Here is a 26,577-nt window from a genome sequence, read left to right as displayed (position 1 = left end):
ATGGGAAGGTATCAAAGCTGGGCCTGTTCCTGTCCTCGCATGCGATGCACATATACAAATACCCAGCAGTGTTATTGAATATCAATCAGCAACAGGAACACTGGCTGATGGATGTTTTTTTTTAAACCGCTATCCCAGGAATGTTAAGGCCAATTGTAGAATCTCTAACAAAGACTTCCTTGCTTAATATGGTGAAACTGCTCACTACCTTAATAAGCTAAGTCATTGTAGAAATGTAATTGGTTTGTGCAGTCACTTGAGGAAAGAAACAGAAAAATAGAGAAAAAGTTTTTTTTAAAAAAAAGTATTATTTCCAGGAAAGGAAATGCTCATAAATAGGAACTTAGTCGTCCTCCAGAACATGTTAAGATACCACTACCTCACCCCTTGGTGAACAGGCAACAACCAGTCATGAAAGTAGGCAATCTCCCATGTCCTTTATGGTTACGATTCAGGCTTTTAGCTTCCAAAGTACAAGTTGATGAATACAGTTTCAATTTGGATGAAAATGAAGGTGTTTTTGATTCTTTTTGATGTACAGATTTTGAATGTCTAATTTTTAGCTAGTGTGACCTCCATTCCAAGATGCTGAATCTACCTCTCAACCCCCAGTTCAACCTTCGTAAACTACTTTGTTCCTATTTGTGAAGTTCACTACAGTTTGGTGGTCAAGACAAAAGTCCTAAGGTTTCTGAACTAGTGTCCTTTACATGTTTAAAATCCTACATGGACATTTTTGAATCTTTGATAGAATTGCCATGTAGCACACAATAGAATCTTTTTTTCTTACAACTGAATCTGAATGGAATAATCTCATTAATATTGCAACAAAAATATTTACTTTATGAATGACTTTTCTTAATGCCTTAATGAATAGTGCGGCAGAGAGATTTACTTATTTTTATATAGCTTTCAAAATATAAATGAGTGGCATTTATCTGAATATTTTGGCGGATAACCATTCGCACATTAATACCAGTTCATTGCTGTGTTAAACTATATTAATTCAAGAGAAACTGAAATGGAATAAATAAAATAATTAGAGATACTGGAAGCTCCAAGCCATTTGTACAGGCGCTTGAATAGCTATCTTATTGGTCGTCACAGACTAAAAATTAGTATTTTCAGATAACATTCTTCTTAATGCTATTATAACTGAGTGTTAATCCAGACTATGCCAAATAGCTTTGTTTCAACCCACTAACATTGGCAACAGTAATTTCTAGCTTCATTTCTTTAGAACAATCTTATAAATGAATTTGTAGAATTCAAGAGTGGTTGCATCTGGAATTAGAATATTTTAAATTCATTCATGGGATGTGGGTGTCACTGGCTAGGCCAGCATTTATTTATTTAACTGCCATGGTGGGATTTGAACCCATATCCCCAGATCATTAGCCAGGGTCACTGGATTACTAGTGACATTACCACTGTGCCACTGTTAATGATAGTTGTTAAAGGATTAAAATACACGGCAAAACATGTCCATGTATCCTGTTTCCATGCCATGCTGTAAACCAGAACTTGTTCATAGATTGGAGATGTTCTAATTTATAATGATCCATGCGCTGTTTTAGATGCCCTGAATAAAGGGGACTGTCTTAACAGGTTCCATAGGCAAAGTTACTGTTTTTCCATGTGTTAAGGTTCAGTAGGTTTTACTGTTTTCTTTACATTGACCAGCTGCGGGGAATGCATTTTGCCAAGCAGCCAAACTGCATCTACAGTTACAAAGCAAACATGATGCTGCCACCAGTTTTGTGGATGCTGGGAACGCATACAAGAAGGCAGATCCACAAGGTAGGAGTTTTTAAAACAGGCCGGATGCAGAATTCCTGCTTGGCTTATTTATTCAGACATTTTGTTCAAGTGACGCAGGAGCTTGGTAGTAACTGGGCGGTGGGTAGTAACTGGGCGGTGGATGGGAGGGAGGAGGGAGGATGGGGAGGGAGGGAGGAAGAGGGGGGAAGGGGAGGGGGCTGGGTAAGGAACTGTCCTGTTATTTCCTCTTTGTTAAGCGTGGCCTTCGTTCAGCTCTCTATGACCATTCACTCCCCAGCTTGTGCCTTCACATCAGCAGGGCTGACTCCTGTGGGGAGGCGTCTGGCTTTGCCATCAGCTCATCCCTGATAGCTGAGAATGAGAAGTCACAGCCATAAGGAGCGTACTTTGCCATTCTGTGGCTGATTTGGCTAGAGCCCCAAGAATGTTGCATCAGCAGCCCTGCAATCTAGGATTGCACCATGAGCATCGATTTTGCAAGAGTTGGGGGTGGGGGAACATGGTTAGGATACGGGCCCACCTGCAGCAGAGCTTCAGTGGACCTGCTGTGCTGAATTTTGCAATGGAAGCCCCTGCCTTTTTAATTTGAATTGGCTCCTGGCATGTGGAGGGTCTTGGCGTTTGGGCTGGGCAATGTCAAGTTCGGCGAGGCAGCAGCCTTCGAGGACTGCAGCTTGTCATTTAAATAAAGGAAGTTGTAACAATGGTAGAACATAGCGAAATGTCTCAGAGGGGTTGTGTGGGCCAGACTGTTCTCTCTGAGGCGGGAGGGTTGTCAGTCCTGCTGTGGGCGATGCACCAAAGGAGGGGGGCCCCATTTGCAGGAAGGCCACCTGGTACTGGCTGGGTGCAGGGACGTTCCTGACTGAATTACAGCAGTCACCCTCAGACCTGGCTATATATGAGGGAGAAATGGGCTGGTATCAGGAGAAAGGCAAAAATAAGTGTCCCCTAATTTTTGTACACATTTCTCTGGCTCACCAGCATGATACCCAGAAGGAAAAATACAGTTCCGACCAGTACTCTTATTTCCCAGTTTTACTGGTGTTCCATTTTAAGGCATACTAGACCAGGTCGCACCAGTATTCTTATTTCCCAGTTTTTACTGTTTTTTCTCTTCTGGATAAGTTGGGAAACCCTGGTATCATCTGGTACCATTTAAAGAATTGCACAGTTATTGCCCCTTTTGCACCCACACCTCTCTCTTGCCAAAGAAAGGTGGCACATGTGGAAATAGGTGTATTGATTTGTAGCCCAAGATTCTGATCTGCTGCTGCTACTAGTGTTTCATCTCTTTCCCAAAATCTTTGGGCACTGTGGCAGCTGAGGCCCGGCAGAGCGACTAAAATCAGGGATGCTCAAGAGGCCAGAATCAGAGAGGCACAGATACCTTGGGGGGTTGTAAGGCTGGTGGATGGAGGGGGCGGGGGAGGTGTGGTGGGGGGTGGTAACAGAGTAAAGGAGGGGCTGAGACCACGGAGGGAACTGAAAACAAGGGTCACAATTTTAAAGTGGAAACATTGTTTAATTGGGAGCCAGTGAGCACAGGGATGATGGATGGTGTGCATTAGGACACGGGCAGCAAAGTTTGGATGACATCCAGTTTATGGTGTGTAGGATGTGAGAGGGCCAGCCAGAGAGTGCTCGGATCTAGAGGTAACAAAGGCATAAATGAAGCCAGCCCATTACAAAACATTAGGTTCTTTTTTGTTAAGAAAGCTTAATTGTCTTGTTGGTGATAGAAAAACTATGTTGATCCTGTCAGCAATGATCTGTCAGATTTATCCACATAATTGCCAATTTTTGTAGATTATTTATTTGCATGCTAATTAGCTTGCGCATACCCAAATCTGATTTATTATTACCATTGTGGGGCTCCTTAGCAGGACCCCCCTGTGGGTTTTTTTTAATAAATTAAAATGACTGAGATATGCTCTCCAGATTGAACAGTGTAAAACTGGACATTGCTTTTCTGAACTAGCCTTTGTTGTTTTCCCCCCCCAGAGGCCATCAGCTGCTTAAATGCCGCCATTGACATATACACAGATATGGTAAGAAGCTTCATTACAATTGTGGTGATCTCAAACAGGTTAATGTATCTGTCAGTGCAGAGTAACAGATCATAGAATTACAGAATCCTTAAGGTGCCGAATGAGGCCATTTGGTCCATCTGGCCTCTCCAAATGAGCATCATGACTTTGTGCCATTCCCTTGTCTTCTCCCTGTACCCTTGCACATTGTTTTTATTCAGATAATCACCTATTGCCCTCTTGAACGCCTCAGTTGAACCTGCCTCCACCAGACTTCTGGGCAGTGCATTCCAGACCCAAACCACTCGCTGTGTGAATAAGTCTTTTCTCACATCCTATTTGCTTTTTTTGAAAGTCAATTTAAATCTGTGCCCTCTCATTCTTGATCCCTCGACAAGAGGGAACAGTTTCTCCTTATCTACTCTATCCAGCCCCCTCATGATTTTGAACTTAGCCTTCTCCTCTCTAAGGAGAACAGTCCCAACCTATCTTCATAACACAAATTTCTCATCCCTGGGACCACTTTTGCAAACCTCTTCTGCACTCTTTCCAATGCGTTCCCATCCTCTCTATAGTGTGACACCCAGAACTGTACACAATACTCCAGCTGAGATCTAACCAGTGTCTTATATAAGCTCAGCATAACCTCCCTGCCCTTGTACTCTATTGCCCCTATTAATAAAGCCCGGGATACTGTATGCTTTATTAACTGCTCTCCCCACCAGTCCTGCCATGATCTATGCACATGTACACTCAGGTTCCTCTGCTCCTGCACCCTCTTAAGAATTGTACCCCTTATTTTATATTGTCTCTCCATGTTCTCCCTATCAAAATGCATCACCTCACATTTCTCCACATTGAACTTCATCTGCCACTGATCTGCCCACTCCACCAACTTGTCATTGATGTTTACATAGTAAATTCTGACCAGATTCTTTGATTTTGTCCTACAGGGGAGATTTACAATTGCAGCAAAACACCACATTACTATTGCAGAAATTTATGAAGCTGAACTGGTAGACATTGAAAAGGTACTGTGTTCGACTGAATCTTCTTTACACACAATGTGCTCTTCAGTATAACATTTTTGAACTGTGAAAACATTTTGGTACCCATGTTGTATCATCGTAGTGATCACAGAGAGACACTGTTGTGATAATCCCCATGTTTTGGGAAAGGCCTATACTTTCTTTTCATGCGATGCCCTCTTTAAGACCAAAGTGAATTGGGAGTATTCTGAAAGAGAGTTAATTGGTTTTCTGAATATAACATTATTAGGTTCCAAGAAATACCCATGTGACATGAGGTTGACATGGAGGTAAAAAGTTAAGAAACAGTAAGTTAAGTAGAAGTGGTGGCTTTCCAGCCTGTCTAGTGACAGGTGGTTCAGAACACACAGAATTGGTGTGAGTAGAAACAAGAAAGTCTATTCATGAATGGATCAGTTTTCTGTTTGGCAGTTCAAAACAGATCCTGGTGTTGAAGCAGGTCTCTGAGAATAGAGCAGAGATTGTGTTAATGCGTGTGTTATACAGCTGGAAAGGATAGATAGTTGAAGACAGGAAGATCAGGGGATTGTAGATTGGGAAATCCCCACTGCTGCTGTTTCAGTGTTTCCAGGGCCAACCAGACCATTTAAAGGGGTTGGAGAAGGGAGGCTTTTGGTATTCTATGCCATCAGGACTGTCATGAATCGGTAAGCAAGGGTTCACAATTGTTAGCCTGGTCAATGTTAACAGTGTCCGCATACTGCAGATGGAATATGGCAGCTGGTGAATGCGACTCAATGGCTGAAACAATTGAGTGTGAAGTGAGAGATCCTACACAGAAGAGGCCAAGTTGGAAAAACTGAGATTGTATTTGGTGTCACATTTGTAAAGATGTAATGCGAGCGTTTGTAACTACTTGAGGCGCATCTTTGTTGAATCGACTGTTGAAAGTGAAACTTACCTTTTTATATGCAATATCCTTTGCCTGTTAATGAATGTTTGAATTCAGTTGATTTTAATTGGTTTGTTACAGTAAAAGAAATCTTGTCTTAACAATTTTGTTTCCATTGGCATGGTGGGGATTCCTTTCTCTTTTAAAATGTATCTGCCTCTATGGGGGAATTGGAACACTCTGCATTATCAGTGTTCACCTGATTGAACTTAATTTCCCCATATCCTTTCACGATTTTTCTTGCTCTATTCTTATTCACTTTCCTTTCAAGTGGATTTATAATTGCACATTCTCGTGAACCTCTGTGTGGGGCAAGGGGGAGAAAAAAGCTCTTCCAATCTCCACCTTCTTTCGTCTAGTGATTATTTTGAGTTGAAACCCCCTTTGTTACTGATTTATCAAAACCTAAACTACGTAACCTATCATTATAATTTAACTCTTTTAGCCGCAGTTGCAAATTGAGACTGCATCCCCTCCAAGACCAATATATCCTTCCCCAGGTGTGGAGCCCAAAATCTAGTGCACTCCAGAAACTAACAGCCCTAAGAGCAGAATTTTTCGTTTGGCTTGTGGGAGTGCGCCCGACATGCTCGAACATAAAATAGCGCGTAATGACATCAGGCGAGCGTCCCAACGTCTTCTCACCTTCATGTGATTTTTAAGGGGACTATTAAAGGGACTATTAAGGGGGCTATTAAGCCCATTAGTGGCACAATTAATTGGGATTTTTCGCAGCCCGTCCAACGTTACAGTTGGCGGACCGGCGAATCGGCCAGGCAGCCTTTGCATTTCCAGGAAACTTCATCCATGGGGATGGGATGAGGTTTCCATCATTAAATTAAAAAAAAAAATCAATGCACAGAATTTTTATAATGCCTATGCTCTGGTGACTGCTTGCATTGCTTGGACGTTTTTTTTACCAGATTTAAAAATCTTTATTTGATACTTTTACAGTCTTCAGCTCCCCGAGGAAAGCACTCTGCTTTCAGGGAGATTCCTGTGAGTGCTCCCCAGTGCCTGTGCTGACTTCAGCACTCCGCCCGCTTCCCGCCCCCAACCCAAGCAGCGCTGATCACATCACAGTGGAGAGCAGATCGTGGTTGGCAGTCCATTTTCATTTTTGTGCCTGCCCACCAAGCTGAAAATTCAGGCCCAAGTGTGCGAAAAGAAATTCCCCAATTTTTAGTTTAATTTTTATTTGTTCATGGGATGTGGATGTCTCTGGCAAGGTCAGCGTTTATTGCCCATCCCTAATTCCTTGTTCAGAGGGCACTTTTAAGAGTCAACTGCATTTCTGTGGGTCTGGAGTCACATATAGGCCAGACCAGTTGAGGATGGCAGATTCCCTTCCCTAAAGGACATTAGTGAACCAGATGGGTTTTTATGACAATAGTTTCATGGTCATCATCAGACTTTTTAAATATTAAATTCAAATTTCACCATCTGCCATGGTGGGATTCAAACCCGGGTCCTCAGAGAATTACCCTGGGTCTCTGGAATACCAGTACAATAACAATACTGCTATGCCACCTCCCCCCGCGCCCCTCTGCTTTCCTCTCTAGCCCCTTTGCCAATTGTTTTAAACCAATGACCCACTGGTTACTGACCCAGTTTCCAGCTTCTCTGTACTTGCTCTATCAAATTTTAAATATCTCTGTAAGATTTCCTCTTAATTGTCGATCTAAGGTGAACAATTTCAGCTTCTAGAATCTCTCCGCACAACTGCCCCTTATCCCAGTTGCCATCCTGGTAAACCTCCTCCACACCCTCTCCAAGCCTTGACACCCTTCTTAAGGTGTTGTAGTGCCCAGAGATTTACTCAGTACTCTAGCTGAGGCTGAGCCAGAGATTTACAAAGATTAAGCATGACTTTTGTATTCAGTGCCCCAACTTACAAAGCCAGGCATCCCATACACTTTCTTAACTGTTTTACCAACTTGCCCTGCCAGCCTCAGCCTCTTTAGCTCTGGAGAAGAGTCATATGGACTCGAAATGTTAACTCTGTTTCTCTCTCCACAGATGCTGCTAGACCTGCTGAGTTTTACCAGCATTTTCTGTTTTTATTTCAGATTTCCAGCATCAGCAGTATTTTGCTTTTGTCAAAGATTTGGGAATTACCCCTACTCTGTATCTCCTATCTCCTGACCAATTCCCTACCCATGTCAATAGATTTTCTCCAATTCCACATGCTTCCATTTTTTCTAATAGCCTCTTATGTGGAGTTTCATCACATGCCTTCTGGCAGTCCATTTTAGATAACATCCATAGACACTCCTTTATCTTTCACATTAGTGACGGTCTCAAAAAAGTTTAACTAGGCTAGTTATACGTGACTTATCATTTACAAATCCTTACAAGCTCTCCCTAAACAGTTCATATTTGTCCAAGGACTCTTGTCACACCCTCCCTAGTAAAAGATTCTAATAACATCCGTCACCACAGATGTTAGACTAATAATTCTTACTTTTCCTCATTTGAATAATGGAGTGGCATTGATATCTTCCAATCCTGGTTCCAATATTGTCTGTTCTTATAGCTGTAACATTAACCTTTGCAACAACAAATTGGAAAATGTATGACCGACAGTTTATTGTACTAACATTTTTTGTCATACTTATTCATTAGGACCACTAATTGTCATGGTTATGTATAGTTTGACTAAATAAATCAATCCGTTACCATGCAACACACTGGACCATGACCCCACCACTGAACATCAAGCCATTGTTTCCAGGACTGTCACTGACCTCATCTCCTCTGGAGATCTTCCTTCCACAGCTTCCAACCTCAGACTCCCAATCTCGGACAGCCTGCTTCTACCTCTTACCCAAAATCCACAAACAGGACTGTCCCGGCAGACCGATTGTGTCCTGCCCCACGGAACTCATTTCTTGCTATCTTGACTCCCTTCTCTCTCCCCTTGTCCAGTCTCTTCCCACCTACATCTGTGATTCCTGTGACGCCCTACATCATATCAACAATTTCCAGTTCCCTGGCCCCAACCGACTCCTCTTCACCGTGGATGTCCAATAGCTCTACACCTCCATCCCCCACGGGGATGGTCTGATGGCTCTCCGCTTCTTCCTTGAACAGAGGTCTGAATAATCCCCATCCATACTACTCTCTCCATCTGGCTGAACTTGTTCTCATACTAAACAATTTCTCTTTAAACTCATCTCACTTCCTCCAAATAAAAGGTGTGGCTATGGGTACCCGCATGGGCCCCAGCTATGCCAGTCTCTTTATGGGGTATGTGGAACATTCCTTATTCCAGTCCTACTCAGGCCCCCTCCCACAACTCCTTCTCCGGTACAATGATGATTGCTTTGGTACCGCTTCATATTCTTATCTGGACCTAGACAAAATTATTAATCTTGCTTCCAATTTCCACCCCTCCATCATTTTCACATGGTCCATCACTGACACTTCCCTTCCCTTCCTTGACCTCTCTGTCTCAATTTCTGGTAGTAGACTATCCACCAATGTTCATTACGAGCCTACTGACTCCCACAGCTACCTCGACTACAGCTCCTCACACCCTGCTTCCTGTAAGGACTCCATCCCATTCTCTCAGTTCCTTCACCTCTGTCGCATCTGTTCTGATGATGCCACTTCCCAAAACAGTTCTTCTGACATGTCTTCCTTCTTCCTTAACCAAGGTTTTCCACCCACGGTAGTTGAAAGGGCCCTCAATTGTATCCAGCCCATCTCCCGCGCATCCGCCCTCACACCTTCCTCTCTCTCCCAGAACCATGGTAGGGCCCCCCTTGTCCTCATTTATCACCCCATCAGCCTCTGCATTCAAAAGATTATTCTCCGCCATTTCTGCCAACTCCAGCATGATGCCACCACCAAACACATCTTCCCTTCGCTCACCTGGGACACCCTGATCCACTCCTCCATCACCCCCTACACCTCAACCCCCTCCCACGGCACCTTCCCATGCAACCACAGAAGGTGCAACACCTGCCCCTTTACTTCCCTCTTCCTCACCGTCCAAGGGCCCAAACACCCCTTTCAAGTGAAGCAGCACTTCACTTGCACTTCCCTCAATTTAGTCTACTGCATTCGCTGCTCCCAATGTGGTTTTCTCTACATTGGAGAGACCAAACGCAGACTAGGTGACTGCTTTGCAGAACACCTTCAGTCTCTCTGCAAACATGACCCAGACCTCTCTGTCGCTTGCCATTTCAACATCCCACCCTGCTCTCATGCCCACATGTCCGTCCTTGGCCTGCTGCATTGTTCCAGTGAAGCTCAACGCAAACTGGAGGAACAGCACCTCATCTTCCGATTAGGCACTTTACAGCCTTCCGGACTTAACATTGAGTTCAACAACTTCAGATCATGAACTCTCACCTCCATCCCCACCCCCTCTCTGAACCCACCTTTTTTCTAATTATTTATATATTTTTAAAATATATTTTTATTTTCATTTATTATTTTTAAATTTATTTCCATCCATTGTTTTATCTTCATCTTTTTGCCCATTTCGATCCCTTCCCCCCACCCCACCCCCACTAAGGCTATCTGTACCTTGCTCATCCTGCTTTCTACTCTTAATGTCACCATTAGCACATTCCTCAGCTAATATCACCACTGTCAACACCCCTTTGTCCTTTTGTCTATGACATCTTTGGCAATCTCTTCGTTGCCTCCACCTGTCACTGGCCCTCTATCCAGTTCTACCTGTCCCACCCCCCTCAACCAGCTTACATTTCACCACATTTCTATTTTTCTTTAGTCCTGGTGAAGAGTCATACAGACTCGAAAGGTTAACTGTGTTCCTCTCCGCAGATGCTGTCAGACCTGCTGAGTTTTTCCAGCTATTTTTGTTTCTGTTTCAGATTTCCAGCATCCGCAGTATTTTTGCTTTTATCTTACACTTTCACATATACCTATATCCCCTGGGTTGGAGGGAGAACCTGTCAGACTGGTGAAAAGGAGAATAAAGTATTTTATGATAGGGTACAGGAGTTTCCTTTTGGCACAGAGGTTGACAGAATCTGGTAAGGATTGCAAAGAGTGGAACTGTGACATTTAAACATTTGTTATATGTTTGTCTTAATTTCTCAGGCTATTGCTCACTATGAACAAGCTGCAGATTACTATAAAGGAGAAGAATCAAACAGGTATTTGACAGTATATACCAGCAATGAATGTGTACAACGTTTTTCTATTAATGTTACCGGAAGCACTACTGATTTGGCTATTCTTGTTTCAGTTCTGCTAACAAGTGTCTGCTGAAAGTGGCTGCATACGCAGCACAGCTAGAGCAGTATCAGAAGGCAATAGAAATCTATGAGCAGGTCAGTTACAATAAAGAACTTGTTTTATTCCATGTTTGTCTGACCTCTTCCCCCCACATTTATATAATCCTGATATATTCTGTATCACTTCCTTCTATGTTGTTTGTAGGCCCAAGTGGGAGGGGCATCATGGCCATACAGCAGAGTTTCTAACTTTGTAATCCTGGATCATTTACATCCCCTTACCTTGGATCGCTCTCGTGGGTGTGTCCTAGCTCTTCAAACTTTTTGAGACTATTTTATCCTAGCCTTGAGATCTGGTTATGTTTTCGGTGTCCTGATACACACAACAAACTGTGATAATTGCTTTCAGATACTGCGCTTTGGGAGATTATTCTGTTTCTACAAGATCCTGACTCCAGATGTCGAACGCAGTAGAACTGGTCCTCAAGTGAATGAATGAATCAAATGAATTAATTAAGCAAACAAGTGAATCTAACAACTGAATACAATTTTATATTGATAATGTCTTTTATCTAACTCAAAAGGAAAATCATGGGGTCAAATTTTCCTTATCGCTTTTAGTGTGTTAATGATGTAAATATTTCAGGGATATTGTTTTTGAACAATGGAAAACTGTATAAAACAGCTGCTGACTCCCTATGTCCCAATTTCACTACTGGTCAAATTCAAGACCCATCCCATTGTATCAGGATTATGACTGCTACAAAACATAAGATATAAGAACATAGTTTTTGTACTTATGGGGGCTATTTATTTGAGTTTGAATAAAACACAGAGCTTAGAAGTCAAAGACCAGTTTCTGACCCTCTAATATTTAGTCCTTCTGAAGGAATACATTAAAGACACTAATTTAGAAATAGCCAAAGGGGTTCCCATTTAATGGAACTTCATTTTCACTGTCTCCCATCACCATGCAAATGAAGCTCTTGGGAACCATTTGCCCATGGAAGCAGCTGATGTGTGGCCTGTGCCTGATACTGCAAAAATGTCAGGTGATTTGGATCCTCCCCCCATCATGGAGTTGATACAATAAGTGCCCCCTCCTGCACACAGCATAAATGTATCAGAACAGAGAGAAGATGAGGAAATGGGAGTGCGCTACCCTTCATCCCTTGCACTACAAGGGACAATGACCAAATCTATCTATGGTCCTAGGCATGATGAGGAACTGCTGAGAGCTCTATCCAGCTACTCCTGCCACTCCAACCATGGTTATCATCAGCAAAACACTCTCAGCTTCAACTTTAATATAAAATTATGCCAACACACCTGTAATATTATCCTGCAAACACTTGGTACAGTTGGAACAGTATGTAGACTATCGTCAGAAATTCTGTGGGTTGGAAATCTTTAACTGCAATAAAATGCTTTGACTTAACTGCATTAGATTGACCTTGATGAAGTGTAACAAGAATGGAAATGCAAGTAACATAGCTCAAAGTATTGTTGTTCGAGTTAATTTTAAACTTGTTGCTGCAGAATTTCTAACGTGGTCTTCCGGACATTGGTTGTAGATCCATGTAAACTGCCATTTGCATTGTTTATCCAGGATTTTGCCAAGTTCTGGTGGATGATTGGGAGAGAGTCCACGGAAATTCCTATTGTTCTATTATATGCTTACGTCTAGTCAAGTATATTGGGGTGCTTTTTGTTCTTCAGGTTGGAACCAATACCATGGACAACCCATTGCTGAAATATAGCGCAAAGGAATATTTCTTTAAAGCAGCACTGTGCCATTTTATTGTGGATGAGCTGAATGCTAAGGTGGGTGCGAGTTCATTCTTACACATCATTAATTGGGGGACTGGGTATATGGTGGAATTTGACTTAGAATCGAGCTCAGGGGGTGGTGAGTTGAAAGTTTATTTCTGCTGGTCTTAAGCCCCCCCAAATGAAATTAGTGTGAACAGCCTAAACCCAATTACTCTAGGGCCACAGATTTAAAAGCTCCATGAATAGCACTCTCCCTGGGTGAGATGGCTTCTTCCATTATTCTAATGGAAATATCACATTGGTGTAGGAAGTACTGTAGTTCTGGGGATGAATGTCCAGCACACTTTTGGGGTGAAGTAAATTAGTTTCACGATTGCATGCCACTAATGTCCCTCCTCCGTGTTGTGTACGAAAACCCAACACAAAAATTTTGGGAAGATGGGGGTGGCGAGAGGAAAGAACTTTTGCAGTGACAGCCATGTTTAGAAATATGAGCCTAGGTTTTCTGACTGGCATTAATTTGGATTAGTGCGAGCATTGAGATAACACTGTTTAGAAAATGTAGGTTATTGAACTGCCTTTTACACGAGCAGTTAATGAAAATACTGCAACTGGAGTTTTGTTTGGAGAGGTGGGTGACAGACTAGACTGATTCATTTACTTTTCAGTGATGTGGAGATATATCTTTGGCAGAGAACACGGATGGTTGTTGTTCTATAGAATGTGCAGAGTATAAGTCTTCTTGGAACTGGGATGAGTTTGAAACTTGGGCTGAGTTTGTGCTGGGTGGGGCAACCAACAATGATTTGTAGTGGTGGAAAGAGGGAGATATAAGCTATGCCAGAATAAAACTGGGAGTGGAGCGTATCATTTTTCCTTCATTCCTCCCTTGCCAGTGGTTACATCTTCTGGTGAGGCAGAGAGAGAGAGAGAGAGAGACAGTGTAATATTCAGCATTTTGCTGTACAAATAATAGCAAGTCTGTCAGCACCCACCGTGCTAAAACATGTTAAAACTGGTAGGAACTCCTGGCGTACATGCACACATGTGCAGTTAAGCATGGAAATCTGCCAGTGATGCCCTCCTTCTCCAGGGCATGCTGTTGTAGTCTTTACCAGTGAAATTTTAAAAATTCTTTCATGGGATGTGGGCATCACTGGCAAGGACACAGCATTTTTGGCTCATCCCTAGTTGCCCTTGAGAAGGTAGTGGTGAGCTGCCATCTTGAACTGCTGCAGTCTATCTGCTGCAGGTACACTCAGTACTGTTAGGGAGGGAATTCCATGATTTTGATCCAGCAACGGTGAAGGAACAGTGATATAGGTCCAAGTCAGGATGGTATGTGGCTTGGAGGGGAACTTACAGATTGTGGTGTTCCCATGTATCTGCTCCCTTTGTCGTTTTAGGTGGTAGAGGTCACAGGTTTGGTACACACTGTTGAAAGAGGCTTGGCAAGTTGCTGCCATGCATCTTGTATATAGTACATACTGCTGCCACTGTGCATCAAGGAGATCAATTTTGTGGCATGGAATTGGGCTAGTTATCACTATTCTTGTTCTGAAGACAGATAGTAAAGTTCAAGCTTTTATGACCAGGAGTAAATGTGTTTTTAAGAGTGTAACAAGTGATATATATTGCTGGCCTTGAAAATTTGATTTTACAAATGTGGAGTCTCATTCCCTTAGAAAAAAATTAATGTCGAAGATTTTAATTTTTTTAAGTCTTTCTATTTATTGTTTCACTCAATCCCATTTGTGTCATGATATTTATTTTGCTTTCTATACAATGATTTAAATGTAATTTATATTCCCTAATTTTCTTCGACTTTTTGCTTTGCTGTCTGTGTGTCTCTGTGAGGATTCTTCAATCTGATTGAGAAGCCTCCATGTTGCTTGCTCTGCTCACCAACACCACAGACCCCCTTTAGAAGTCACTGATTCCAAACAGATGCTGGATGAGTGGAAGTCTCCGCTGACAAGCCTGCTATAAGTCTGTGGTCAACTGTAAGAGAGGCGAACGGTGAAATTTGTTCCCTCACTACTCTCAGCAAAATTCGGGCTAATATAACATCTGTTTCCATGCCTTTGTAAAAGGATGTAACTTATGGAAGTGTAATCAGATTGGAGGCACTGGATACTCATGATGGAAATGCTAGCATTACCACGTACAGGAATACATTACTAAACCAAATTGAAAATACTTGCACGAAAAAGAACCGATTTCATGTAAAAATAAGTTACATATTTTCTTTTATCCCTCCACTTTGATTTTGCATATTTAGTGTGTACGCAATGAAATTAAATTATTGTTTTATCACAGCTTGCTCTGGAGAAGTATGAAGAGATGTTTCCAGCATTTTCAGATTCACGAGAATGCAAACTTTTGAAGGTAATGCTTTAGAATCAGTGCACTGCTGGTTTCTCAAAACAAAAGGTTTGCAATCTGGTAAGCTTGAAGTGGATTTTTACCCTTCCTCTTCTTAGGCTGTCCCTCGGAGTCGAGGGTGACTTGCTTCCACATCAAAAATGAGTTCTCAGGTGACTGAAGAGTCCAATGCACGACCTACGGTCTCTGTCACAAATGGGGCAGACGGTGGTAGGGGGAACAAGCGGGTGGGGTGCCCGGGTTGCCACGCGTTCCTTTCACTATCAACACTTGGCTTCAGCCAGCCCTTGACGATGAGATTCGAGGCGTTCAGCTCCTTCCCCGATGCTTTCCCTTCACTTCGGGCAGTCTTGGGCCAGGGGTTCCCAGATGTTGGTGGGGATGTTGCACTTTTTTAAGGAGGTTTTGAGGGTGTCCTTGAAGTCTTTCCTCTGCCCTCCTGGGACTCACTCGCTGTGTTGAAGCTCTGTGCAGAGCGCTTGTTGCGGGAGTTTTGTATCAGGCATGTGGACGATGTGGCCTGATTATAACCTTAACCCTTTTTTAGAGACATCTCAGATGAGGAGCACTGCCTTAACAATCCTCTTCACTTGAGTTTAAAACAGCCACTTCTTTTGGGTCTAAGCAATTGAACTACCTCTTCCTCCAAGGAAGATAACCATCAGGAGATAATCCTTCTTCCAGATAGCCTTTTTAATAATTATCAGCGACGTTATAATTACCCGGATATTATAAGGTTCGCAGGGTTGGGACTTCACTTCAAAAAATTGTATCTCCCCACTTTGGAGTATACAAGAGAGGGAGTTCTTAAAGTTGCATATAGAAAACTACATGAGATGTCCTACTTAACTAACTTATTTACAAATTTATTAAAGAACTGTAACTTGGAATACACTCTAAGTGGATAAGTACATCGCAATGTTAAAGACTGTAGAAAGATGGAAAATGTAATATAGAATCCAGTATTATAAAAAGACTCCTATGCTGCAGACTAAGATGTCTTAGAATATCCATTAAATATTTAAAGCAAAGTGTTACCTTAATTCCCCGAATGTTTTGGTTTTCTGATGAGTTGGACTCTCTGGAGCTGCAACTCACTTTTAAATGTCCAACTCTTCAGCAGCCTGAGAAGCGCTGACCTGAAGGTTTCTGTTCAACACCTTTGTCTTAAGTGACAAAGGCTTCTATTTTATAGTCTATTGAATTGAATTGCATCATCCTGAACAGCTGTGGGGTTACCACTTTGAGTAAACTCCTTTTTATAAAGCTATATAATACCTATTGTTGATAATTATTTAATTGTTGAGGATTGTTTTATTATGTGAACATTGTGAGCACTTATCTGGTCAATAACTGTTTATAATATCTTCCAGTGCCAATGCCTATAATGACTTTTACTTGTTTCTTATTTTCATAATTTGCATTTTATTTAAAGGGATTTAAACTTTAAACTTTACTGCATGGTCAACTTAAGATTCCTTTGTCCGTGATGAGGTCATCAAAAGGTCAAAGCCTTTTTTCAGTTCAGCAAAAGATGAATCTTGTAAAAGTGATGTGCAATATTCCAATTAAGTTGATTAATGATTTTAAATTAATTTATAATGATTTAGGGAGGTGTTCTGTACAATCTAGAGCCAATGTGTAATGAATCCTCCTTTTAAAATAAAAGCCATCAGTGTGCCCTTTTGCAATAAAGTTGACCCCGGTATATTATGATAGCCTTTTAACATTTCTTTTCTTAAAAAATAGGTCATTCAGAATGTAGAATAGACAGAGCTTAAACATTCTGTTTTTCCTGGGATACTCCCGTGTTGTGGTATCCATGTCCTTTGTGACCTTTTTAACAGCCTGTACCAGGATTTGGAAAAGTTCCATCTGGTGAAATATCCGTGTCCGTGTGCGCAAAGGCTTTAGGGTCTGTTGGCCTGTTATAAGGTGACTTGACTGAAACCTTTAAGTTCCTGAGTGGTCTTGACAGGGTGGATGTGGAGAGGATGTTTCTGCTTGTGGGAGAATCTAGAACTAGGGGTCACTGTTTAAAAATAAGGGGTCGCCCATTTAAGACAGAGATGAGGAGAATTTTTTTCTCTGAGGGTAGTGAGTTTTCGGAACTCTCTCCCCCTTAAGAGCCTTTGAGTATTTTTAAGGCAGAGGTAGATAGTTTCTTGATAAACAAGGGGATGAAAGGTTATTGGGGATAGGCATGAGGTTACGGTCAGATCAGCCACGATCGTATTGAATGGTGGAGCAGACTTGAAGGGCCTGCTCCTGCTCCTAATTCCTATTTTCGTATATTCAGTATCAATTAAGACTATGAGCATGAGTCTCCACAATACTCTTCTCGATTGAAAAGCTGAATTCCACCCAAATTTAAAAACGTAAAATTCCTTGTTATTCGCCATCTCCTCAATCTTCAAATTTTATTTCACTTAGTTGCAGAAATATAAATATTTTAAGCTGCTAATCCTTGATACTGTATAAAAGTTTATTTTCATGACAAAACGCGTCATTATCATTTGCATGTGATTATAGAAATAGCTATATGTTGCTTGCTGCTGACGGTCATTGTGTTTATTGCTGTCTGTTCCTCATGTATTTGAAGATAACAATCACAATTCTTTGCTAAATTAAGCTCTGAATTAAAAACCTTAACATTTTATAACTTGCATCCCATCCCATCCCAGTGTAATAGAATAAATTGGACTATAGAGTAAAATAACTGCCCAGCAGTGTGGGAACTTGAGTTCTGGTCCTGTACAGTGCCAAGCATGCAGGGACTACTTGCATACTTGGATCAGAGTGCGTATTGTTGCTATGTTCTCAATGACAATAAATCTTGCAGTCCAGGGAAAATTCTCCAAGGTTTGTGGGGAGGATCTGTCCGAATAACTACTATGAAAAAAAAGTTGCAAGAATAAATCAGAATAAATACTCATATCACCAACAGAAAGAGGCAGAATTAAAAATAACAGTTTTAAATTCATTGATCAGATTCCTAATTTAAGATCCATCCTCAAAACATAGGTACAGCTGCTGAGGGTACCAAGCGGATATAATATACTATAATTGTTTTTTGACATGAGGTATCTCTCACTCTCTAAAAGTACTTCATTGGCTGTAAAGAGCTTTGCAGAGTCTGGTGGTTGTCAAAGGCGCTATATAAAGGCAAATCTTTCAAGCCTCTCTCTTTTACAAATCCCAGATAATCCCCTCAGTTCATTGTCGCATAATTGTCTCTACCCATGTGGTCACTTCATTCATCGCGACAGGTGCAACAACAGGTGGATAGTAGACCTATTGTGCACTCGCATCTGTATTTGTGTTGACTTTTTTTTTCTGTTGATAGAAATTGCTTGAAGCTCATGAGGAACAAAATGGTGACGCTTACACCGAAGCAGTAAGTACTGACAAATTGTGAAAGGTTCACACCCATTATATTTCAGATTCTCAATAAGTATGTTTTAAATAAAATTTGTTTCATAAACATAGGTCTACATAAATCCATTGCGATTTAGGAGTTTAGATTTATTAATTGTTTCATTTATTGAAAGAGTTCAGGAATTGGTGATCTACTGCAAAATGTTAAGATCTCCATGGAGATGAATAATGTTTAAAAAAAAAATTCAAATTTCCAGTTAATTGCTGACGAGACAAGATTTCATGTTTTATGAATTTTATTGTAACAAAAGACTTAAACCACTATTAACTGAACACTATCTTTGTGGGTAATTAATACTTTAAACCACAAAACAGGACATTCCCCTTCTTTTAGCACAACAGAAAAGACGCTTCACAGATATAATTTACACTGTCCTTTAAGTAGACATTCAATTCTCCCAGAACCAGCCTGAAGAGATCTGTAGCTCTTGAGGATTTATTTCTGTCCTTTTCCTTCCTCAGCTTGGTAGCTTTTAATCTTAGAACAGTCTTTCACAGTGAGGCTTTCCCCCACAGGTTCTTTCTCTAGAGCAAGCTAGGCGAATCTTCTAGTCTTGTTTTAACTCCTCATGAATTTGGTCTTTTTTAGTCCGAGTGTGAACTCCCACCTGCATTCCCACGTGGTGAACCACAGTTCACAGAGCTGCCTATAGCTGCTCTCTCTCTCTGGGATCCTGCAGTCTAAACTTGTATGTGAGTTTTCAGGGATATCTCACAACATTCCCCTCTCAAAGCCCATCTGCATGGCAGCATGAATCACATGAGCCTTGTATCCAGGTAGAAATGCTGATTAGTTATCCTTGAGATCCCAACTCTCTCTTATTTTGGAAGTATATGAGCAACTTAAAGCACAACTGTTTACAATCAGACATTTTCAACACTTTTCTGGGACAATGGAGACTCCCAGTCTATCCTCTGTTAACACAGAGGCACATGCCGTTGTCTCCAAGTATAAACACCTTGCATCTTCTTCCCAGTCAAAGAATCTGGGCCCCCTTAAATCTCTAACAATCAAAGCACCCAGGCAGACCTCAGACCAGTTCACATGGCCAGTTTCATTTTACCTTAAATTACAGATACAGTCCCAAAACATTCCAATCTTTTAAACCTCATAATTGAAACAAAATACAGGATGGTGCATATTATTCATTTTTTGTTGTAATTGGTTCAAGTTTCCTATTGAGAAACTTCAAATCCTGCAGGACAGAGGCAGTGGTAGCCTTGTGGTAATGTTACCGAACTAGTACTCCAGAGGCAGAGGCAGCTTTGTGGTAATGTTACTGGACTAGTACTCCAGAGGCAGAGGCAACTTTGTGGTAATGTTACTGGACTAGTACTCCAGCAACATGGACTAATGCTAATCCCACCATGACAGCTGGGGGAATTTAAATTCAGTTGATTAAAAAATGCTAGTCTCATTAATCATGGTCATGAAACTACCAGATTGCTGTGAATACCCGTATGTTTCATTAATCTCCTTTGGAGAGGGAAACCTGTCCTTAACCAGCCTGGCCTACATGGGATTTTAAACCCATAGCAATGTGGTTGACTCCTAATTGCCATTTGAAGGAGCCTTGCAAGCTACCCAGTTGTATCAAACCATTGCAGAAAAGTCAAATAAAAATAAAATTGGGCAATCCATGCAGTATCGATGCTGGTGCTGGAAATGACAAGTGCACACACTGGCCTAGTCAACCCTGCAATGTCCTCCTGACTAACATCTGGGGACTTGTGCCAAAATTGGGAGTGCTGTCCAACAGACTAGCCAAGTGACCGCCTGACACAGTCATACTCACTGAATCATGCCTTACAGCCGCACCTACATGCATACTCCTCCACCACCGTTGCAGGGAATGTCCTGAACCACAACAGGTGACGGCACAGTGGTGCACAGTAGGAGGGACTGGCCCTGGGAGTCCTTAATGTTGAATCTGGACTGCACGAAGTCACATGGGATCAGGTCAAACATGGGCAAAGAAACCGACTGCAGATCACCACCTACTACCACCTTCCCTAAGCTGACCATAAGTTCTGAATTAAAGGAAATTTTTTTGAAAGCCCAGTTGGTAGCTACCTAGGTATCTCTAGGTGTGATTTTTGTTTTAAGCAGGTGACATTTTCTCATGTATCAAATATTCCTGTCAGTTGAATGGACTTCATTTTTTCTGTTCCTTTAGGTGAAAGAATTTGATTCTATATCACGACTGGACCAGTGGCTGACGACAATGTTGTTGCGCATCAAAAAGTCTATTCATGGCGAAGGAGATCTCAAGTGAAAGCTTTGCATACATTGAGGCATCTTTCCAAAATTGTGACATGCTATTGTGTGTACTGGGTTGTGGCAAACATGGATATATCTGTTTCAATGTTAGTAGTTCAGTTTGTTTCCTTTCTGTAATATGCCAGATTAATGTATCATTCGACGATATTGTTTTTTGCCTATTTTATTGATTAATGTCCACTTTGGGAAACGATCCCAGCCATAAGCATCACAGCACTATGAAAAGTATGGTTAAGACACCTTAACATTCATTTTTGCTTGTACACCATTCTGAATTCTAGTAAAATTTCCTGTTTTGTGCTAGTGAAAGTCTATCAAGCAGTAACTAAATTCTGCAGCAAAGGATTGCAAAGAAACTTGTGTTTGGTACTTATGTTCTGATGACTCTGGACAACCCTGAAATTCATAGCGCTAGTTCATCCAGTGGCACTTCACTAACAAAAAAAACGTTGACATTGTAGTGATACAAAATGTTCCAGTTGGAAAACTTAATCTGCACTTTTGTTAGGAGTTGATTTTTATTTTATATGTAACCGGTTGCCAGGATTTTTAGATGACTATAATGATACAAAGGAAAAGTTCAATATGTCATTCATTTTTAATTTTGTATTTTAAAAAATGTTTTATGTTAGCCATACCAATTAAGGTTATGAATTGATCGGAGTGCAAACTGGCTATTCTATCTGACATTTAGAATTGTTCAAGAATGTATTCACACACAATTATTTCTAAGCTGTAAATATTCCTCAAGATGACTGAAGTAGGTTTTTCTTTTAATTGGCATTATTTTAACCAATTATTCCCTAACCATAGGATGCTCATAGACATGGTTGGACAGGTTTGTTTCAAACTGGTTATGTAACATAGTGGCAGCCACCAGTTGTTTCTGTTTACAATGCATAGTTGATAATGTGGAACCTTTTCCACATTATAAAATTTATAAAATGTTTAAATGGGTTGTAACTACTAGATTGTTCTATGTAATGTTTTATATAAACAGAAGGCTGTTTTTGTAAATCCAGAACTGAATATTTTGAAAGGCTTCCGCAAGTTTATTCGCGTGTGTGTGTTTACATATGTATACATAACAAAGTTTATAACAGCCTAAAAGTGTATCTTGGGTCTAACGGTGTGCTGCTTTTTTGTTGCACATGGGTGCAAGTCCATCGTCGACACAATATTAGCCTGGGCAGGTGTTCAGCTGTGAACTATTGTTGTTGGGAATGCTTTTGCAAAACTTCTTGTAAAGTGAAGATTCCTAGAGCAAATGATTCACTTGATCCGTGTGTGAAACATCTAGCTATGTGAAAGGAAAGATGCTGTAATGATGTTGTTAGAGTTTTGTTATTCCACTACAAGCAATTCATGTAACAGGTGATTCCACTGATCAAATATTACCTCCCATGTATGTATTTAAGCAAGCAGTATTATCCTTAATGCTTTCAAGACTAAATAAATGCCACGCTACCATTGACGTGTAGAGTTAGTAAGTTGAATGGAGGACAAGAAATAGCACCTCAGGGCATGGAGAGAGGAGGAGAAACAGACAAATTGATTCAAATTGTCCAGCTCCATAAACTATACTTCATAAAATAAATACATTCCATCCTCATCGCAATCTTTAAAAGCCAAGCAATCTATATACAAGCATGCTCTCGTGGGTGGTTTGTAAAAATATCCTCAAGAAGCTGGCCAGTGTACTGAGTTGTTTCGTGGTTGTGATGTACACATTTTGAACAAATACATGACTGCATTTAATGTTTTGTTTTCTGCGTTTGTGATACTGCGTCATCGGACTTGATCTTGAACTAAAGCCTTTAATCTGTTGACCTGCATTTATGGCTTCAAACTTGGTTCTTCAGTGACAATTTAAGACTTGACTCGATGACTCGCGTTGCACAAATAGGTGTTTTATGTTTCAAAATATTATAATTTGTAAAATGCAAATACTGTGTACTGACAAATGAACTCAGTACAGGTATTGTGTATTTTCAGTTCTGAACAATTTCTCTATATTTCACTACTTTCAGAATGGAAATTGCAGGTCAATCTTACAGCAAGAGGTTTTAATGCCAACAGGGACTGATTGCCCTCCATGTTCACGCGTGCTTATCCAAATCTGTTTAGTTATATTTAGTGATTTGTTTTATGTTATTTTGTGTCAATGTTTTGTAAATTGATTTTTTAAAACTAAATCCTCAACTGTTTAACCTAAAGAATATAGACTGAATTATTTATTTTTGACAAGTGGAAAGAAACTAAAAGCTATATGTTTAGTTAATTCGTATAACTTGTACCTGTAATTGGATTGTGCGAAAGCAAAAACATGAGTTACAATAGTGCTGTGAAAAATAACTTCTAGGTATTGGACTAAATTCTGGGTTCACTGTTCAAATTGTTGCAAAGGCTCAATTTTCATTGAAAACAATTCTTCAAACATTTAATTAGAAATGTAGATCAAACTTCCTTATCAGACATTCTATTAATGGTGGATTTGATTCTTAACTTTAATTGCAGCTTTAATTTAATGCACAATTAACTTTTTATGCATAGGACAATAAATAAGAAAAATACATTACTTTGAGAATCTAATGGAGAAACTATGAAATGCTGCAAATGTCAATAGTATGTAATCCAGTGAGTTGCAACCTGTACACACAAATGTAGTATTCAGGATGAAGTAATTTACATAACTTCTCTTGCATTCCTGAAATATGTCTCTTCAGTACTATTGAAAAATGGCTACCAATTTGTTTTATTGGAGGTTTTAGCAAATTACTTTCAAATTAGTAAAGTTCCAGCACTTGTTTTAAAGAAGTTGTTTTAAAGATTGAGTTACTTTTTAATTCCTGAGTTGACCAGAAACATAATGACCCACAGTTGTCAGCAACATTTTTATCTCTCACTTTTACAGTAGGAATTGAGAAATCCAGTCTTCTTCCCTACCCTTAAAATCTATATCTACAGTTTCTTAACAAATCTAAATGGTATTTGGTCTGATGGTACAAAAAAATGTTGCAGCAGAGGCCAAGCAATTTATATACAGTGTCTCTTCCAAATTCTGGCGCAGTAATTGGCAAAAACAAGTGTAGCACTCATCAGGCTAAGTATGTAATATTGAATTTTTTTTTTTACATACCCAGCTGTAAAATTGCAAATATATTCATAATGGATGACTTTAGTGTCAGAGTTAAACAGCACAGAAACAGGCCCTTGCCTGTGCTGGCCATCAAGTACCTATCTATTCTAATCCCATTTTCCAGCACTTGGCCTGTAGCCTTCTATGCTTCATTTTAACAAGTAGTGATCCATAGCTCTTATTTGATTTAGTTGAAAATTTTTGACAACTATGGGATATGATAGCTTTAACTATGCCATGGAAAGCCAAAGTGACTTTAGATAGATAGGGGTGAAATTCCTTGTTAATGCCAGTAAAAAAGGTATTCTCACAGGGGAACTTCACCCACTTAACGTTTTAAGGATTGGCTGTGGTATACTGATGACAAGAAGCTAGCTAAGGTAATTTAATGTACTTCCCCCTTCCATCACCCTGGTTTAAATTTAAAATGAAGTCTTTTGTATCTGCAAAGCTGTGTTTTCCTTTTTGTTAATGACCAGCGAGTATTTTGGCAGGAACTTCACTGACTTTTTCCCCAGTATTTTACCCAGCCTATTTGTAATGGCACTGAGCTGTTGCCACTATGTTGTGCAGATTGTATGCCTGATGTTAGATGTTATGAAGTACTGTCTATGTAATTATTTACATGTAGCATGTTATGTCTCCATAGGTGTTAACAAATCTGTGATTATGTGCACTAGAAACTGTTTAATATCGAATGCATCAAGACAATCTAGTCTTTGTGGTGTTTTGTCAGATTTGCAGAACTGTGAAGACCAATGATTCTGAACATTGGTCTGCTTTGGAAACAAAAAATTCCTCCATTAAAATAAAATATCCTATTATCAAAATGTGTCCCTTGACTTTTTCTCCTGTACCTCGAACAGACAATGGGTTCCACCCTTAATCCCCCTTCACCTCCTCATTCACATTGTTCTTCTGGATAATAATATTGGGGTGGGTACAGAGTCTGCTTCCACGATACCTAGTAACAGCTAGCATTACTTCTTTAGCACCTTCTTTGATTCCAGTTTGTTGCTAGCCTGTCCTATTGCCTACTTGCACAAACCAAAGCTTCCTCTCACTAATGTCTGCAAAATTGCACAGCCCTTCAGTTCCCACCAGCAAATAAATTCCTCTGACTTTGATTCTATTAGCCTGTCTCCATCTCAGTCCAGAGGCGCAACTTATTGGCATACTCCTTGATCTTCAACTGCGTTTCCTGCCCCACATCTAGTATAATAGTTTTCTTGCGCTCAAGCTACCATCAAAACTATAACCCATGCTTTTATTACTTGTTGGGCTTAACAGCTCAAACGCTCCCCAAGCTGGCTTCTCGGCTCTCTGATTCTTCATAGGCAGTCCCTCGGGACCGAGGATGACGTTCATCCACCTGGGGTTGTGGGTCCTCAGGTGACTAAAATGCTGGATCCACATGCTCTGTCACAGGTGGGGCAGGTAGTGTTTGATGAAGCAGGTGGATAGGATGCTAGGATTTTGGTCCACTCCTTCTGCTGTTTTCACTTGGTCGCAGATGTTTGAAATGGTTAGCACCTTCGCAGATGTTTCTTCTCCAGTTTAGGAGGTCTCGAGCAAGCAATTCCCACAGATCGGTGGGCACATTGCAACAGATTACAGCTCATTGGAATGTCACAGCTGGTGCTCTCAAGGATCCACGGCTCCATCACCTCTGCTTCTTTAACATCAGTTTGATTACTGTTCCCTGCTCCCTCCACTCAGGCATCAGTGCATTCTTTCTGAAGAATTCCCACTAAATCATTCACCTCACCATTCCCTGCCCTGATTTCAAAAGCCTCATACAAACCATCTTCAGTCATACTTGCTTGCAGTTCCTAAGCTCCTTTGTTTTTCCATAGATCCACAGTATCACCGGTTGCTTATAGTTTGAGGATTAAGTAAACTTCAACTGATTGTACACCATAGCAAAGTTGCTTGCCATGAATAATAGAAATTTGAGAATGAGATACTGATCTGTGATTTCAGCGACATGACTGCTCTACCAACGAAAAATGACCAAGTCTGACAATTAAAAATAGAAGAACAATGTTATTTACACAGCTAAAAATGACTGGAAGCACTGAAAAGCCCATCTGTCCATATAGGAGAAAACACTAAGTACATTATTTTAATCTACCATTTCAAAGGAGAAGTTTATATTAAATTCCTTGCACTATTTTAACAATTAAGCCGCCTGCTTTAAATTTCAAACGATGCTTTGCAGTTAACTGTCAATCACAATCACTGATGCATTCTCCATGGCAACACCTCTACCAGAGTCCAATTGTCAACCAATCAGCACTTTCTTCACTTACAGTATAAACAGTTTTCTTCCCCTTATATTGGTATTCTTGCAAGTGTCCTGATCAGTGCAAGACAAAATGTCTTTTTTCAGAAATCACAATGAATTAGTGACCATGTTAAAAAAGCACAGACTGCAATTTAACACAAATGCATTAATTTGGAAGATAAGGAAATTAAATCCACACAAGCAATACCACTGTTAACTATGAAAGATAGTTGCCTACTTCTAGACCTCTGCTAATACTAAACTAAGTGACTTATTCTGTAATTTCCCCCCTCTCTGCCGCTTCACAC

General features: G+C 40.5%; 1 protein-coding gene across 2 annotated transcripts in view; it reads left to right on the top strand.

The window, feature by feature from the left end:
• The window catches only part of LOC121270844 (beta-soluble NSF attachment protein), a 40,253-nt gene extending 15,441 nt beyond the window's left edge, over positions 1 to 24,812 (top strand). Inside the window, exons 3-11 of one of the 2 annotated variants that reach the window (XM_041176378.1) lie at positions 1,684 to 1,800; positions 3,787 to 3,833; positions 4,766 to 4,843; positions 10,830 to 10,885; positions 10,978 to 11,062; positions 12,686 to 12,790; positions 15,059 to 15,127; positions 18,471 to 18,521; positions 20,740 to 24,812. In XM_041176378.1, coding sequence (XP_041032312.1) covers positions 1,684 to 1,800; positions 3,787 to 3,833; positions 4,766 to 4,843; positions 10,830 to 10,885; positions 10,978 to 11,062; positions 12,686 to 12,790; positions 15,059 to 15,127; positions 18,471 to 18,521; positions 20,740 to 20,838 — 707 coding nt within the window. In that variant the 3' untranslated portion in view covers positions 20,839 to 24,812. Of the gene's footprint in view, positions 1 to 1,683; positions 1,801 to 3,786; positions 3,834 to 4,765; positions 4,844 to 10,829; positions 10,886 to 10,977; positions 11,063 to 12,685; positions 12,791 to 15,058; positions 15,128 to 18,470; positions 18,522 to 20,739 lie in introns of those variants that run through there. The other variant, XM_041176387.1, reaches the window with a different exon arrangement.
• The last annotated feature ends 1,765 nt before the right edge of the window (positions 24,813 to 26,577 follow it).

The sequence above is a fragment of the Carcharodon carcharias genome, chromosome 2, assembly GCF_017639515.1.
Source record: "Carcharodon carcharias isolate sCarCar2 chromosome 2, sCarCar2.pri, whole genome shotgun sequence".
In the NCBI taxonomy this organism is placed as follows: Eukaryota; Metazoa; Chordata; class Chondrichthyes; order Lamniformes; family Lamnidae; genus Carcharodon; species Carcharodon carcharias.
Note: the sequence above shows the minus strand (reverse complement) of the source record. Positions and strands in the feature narration are given on the sequence as shown.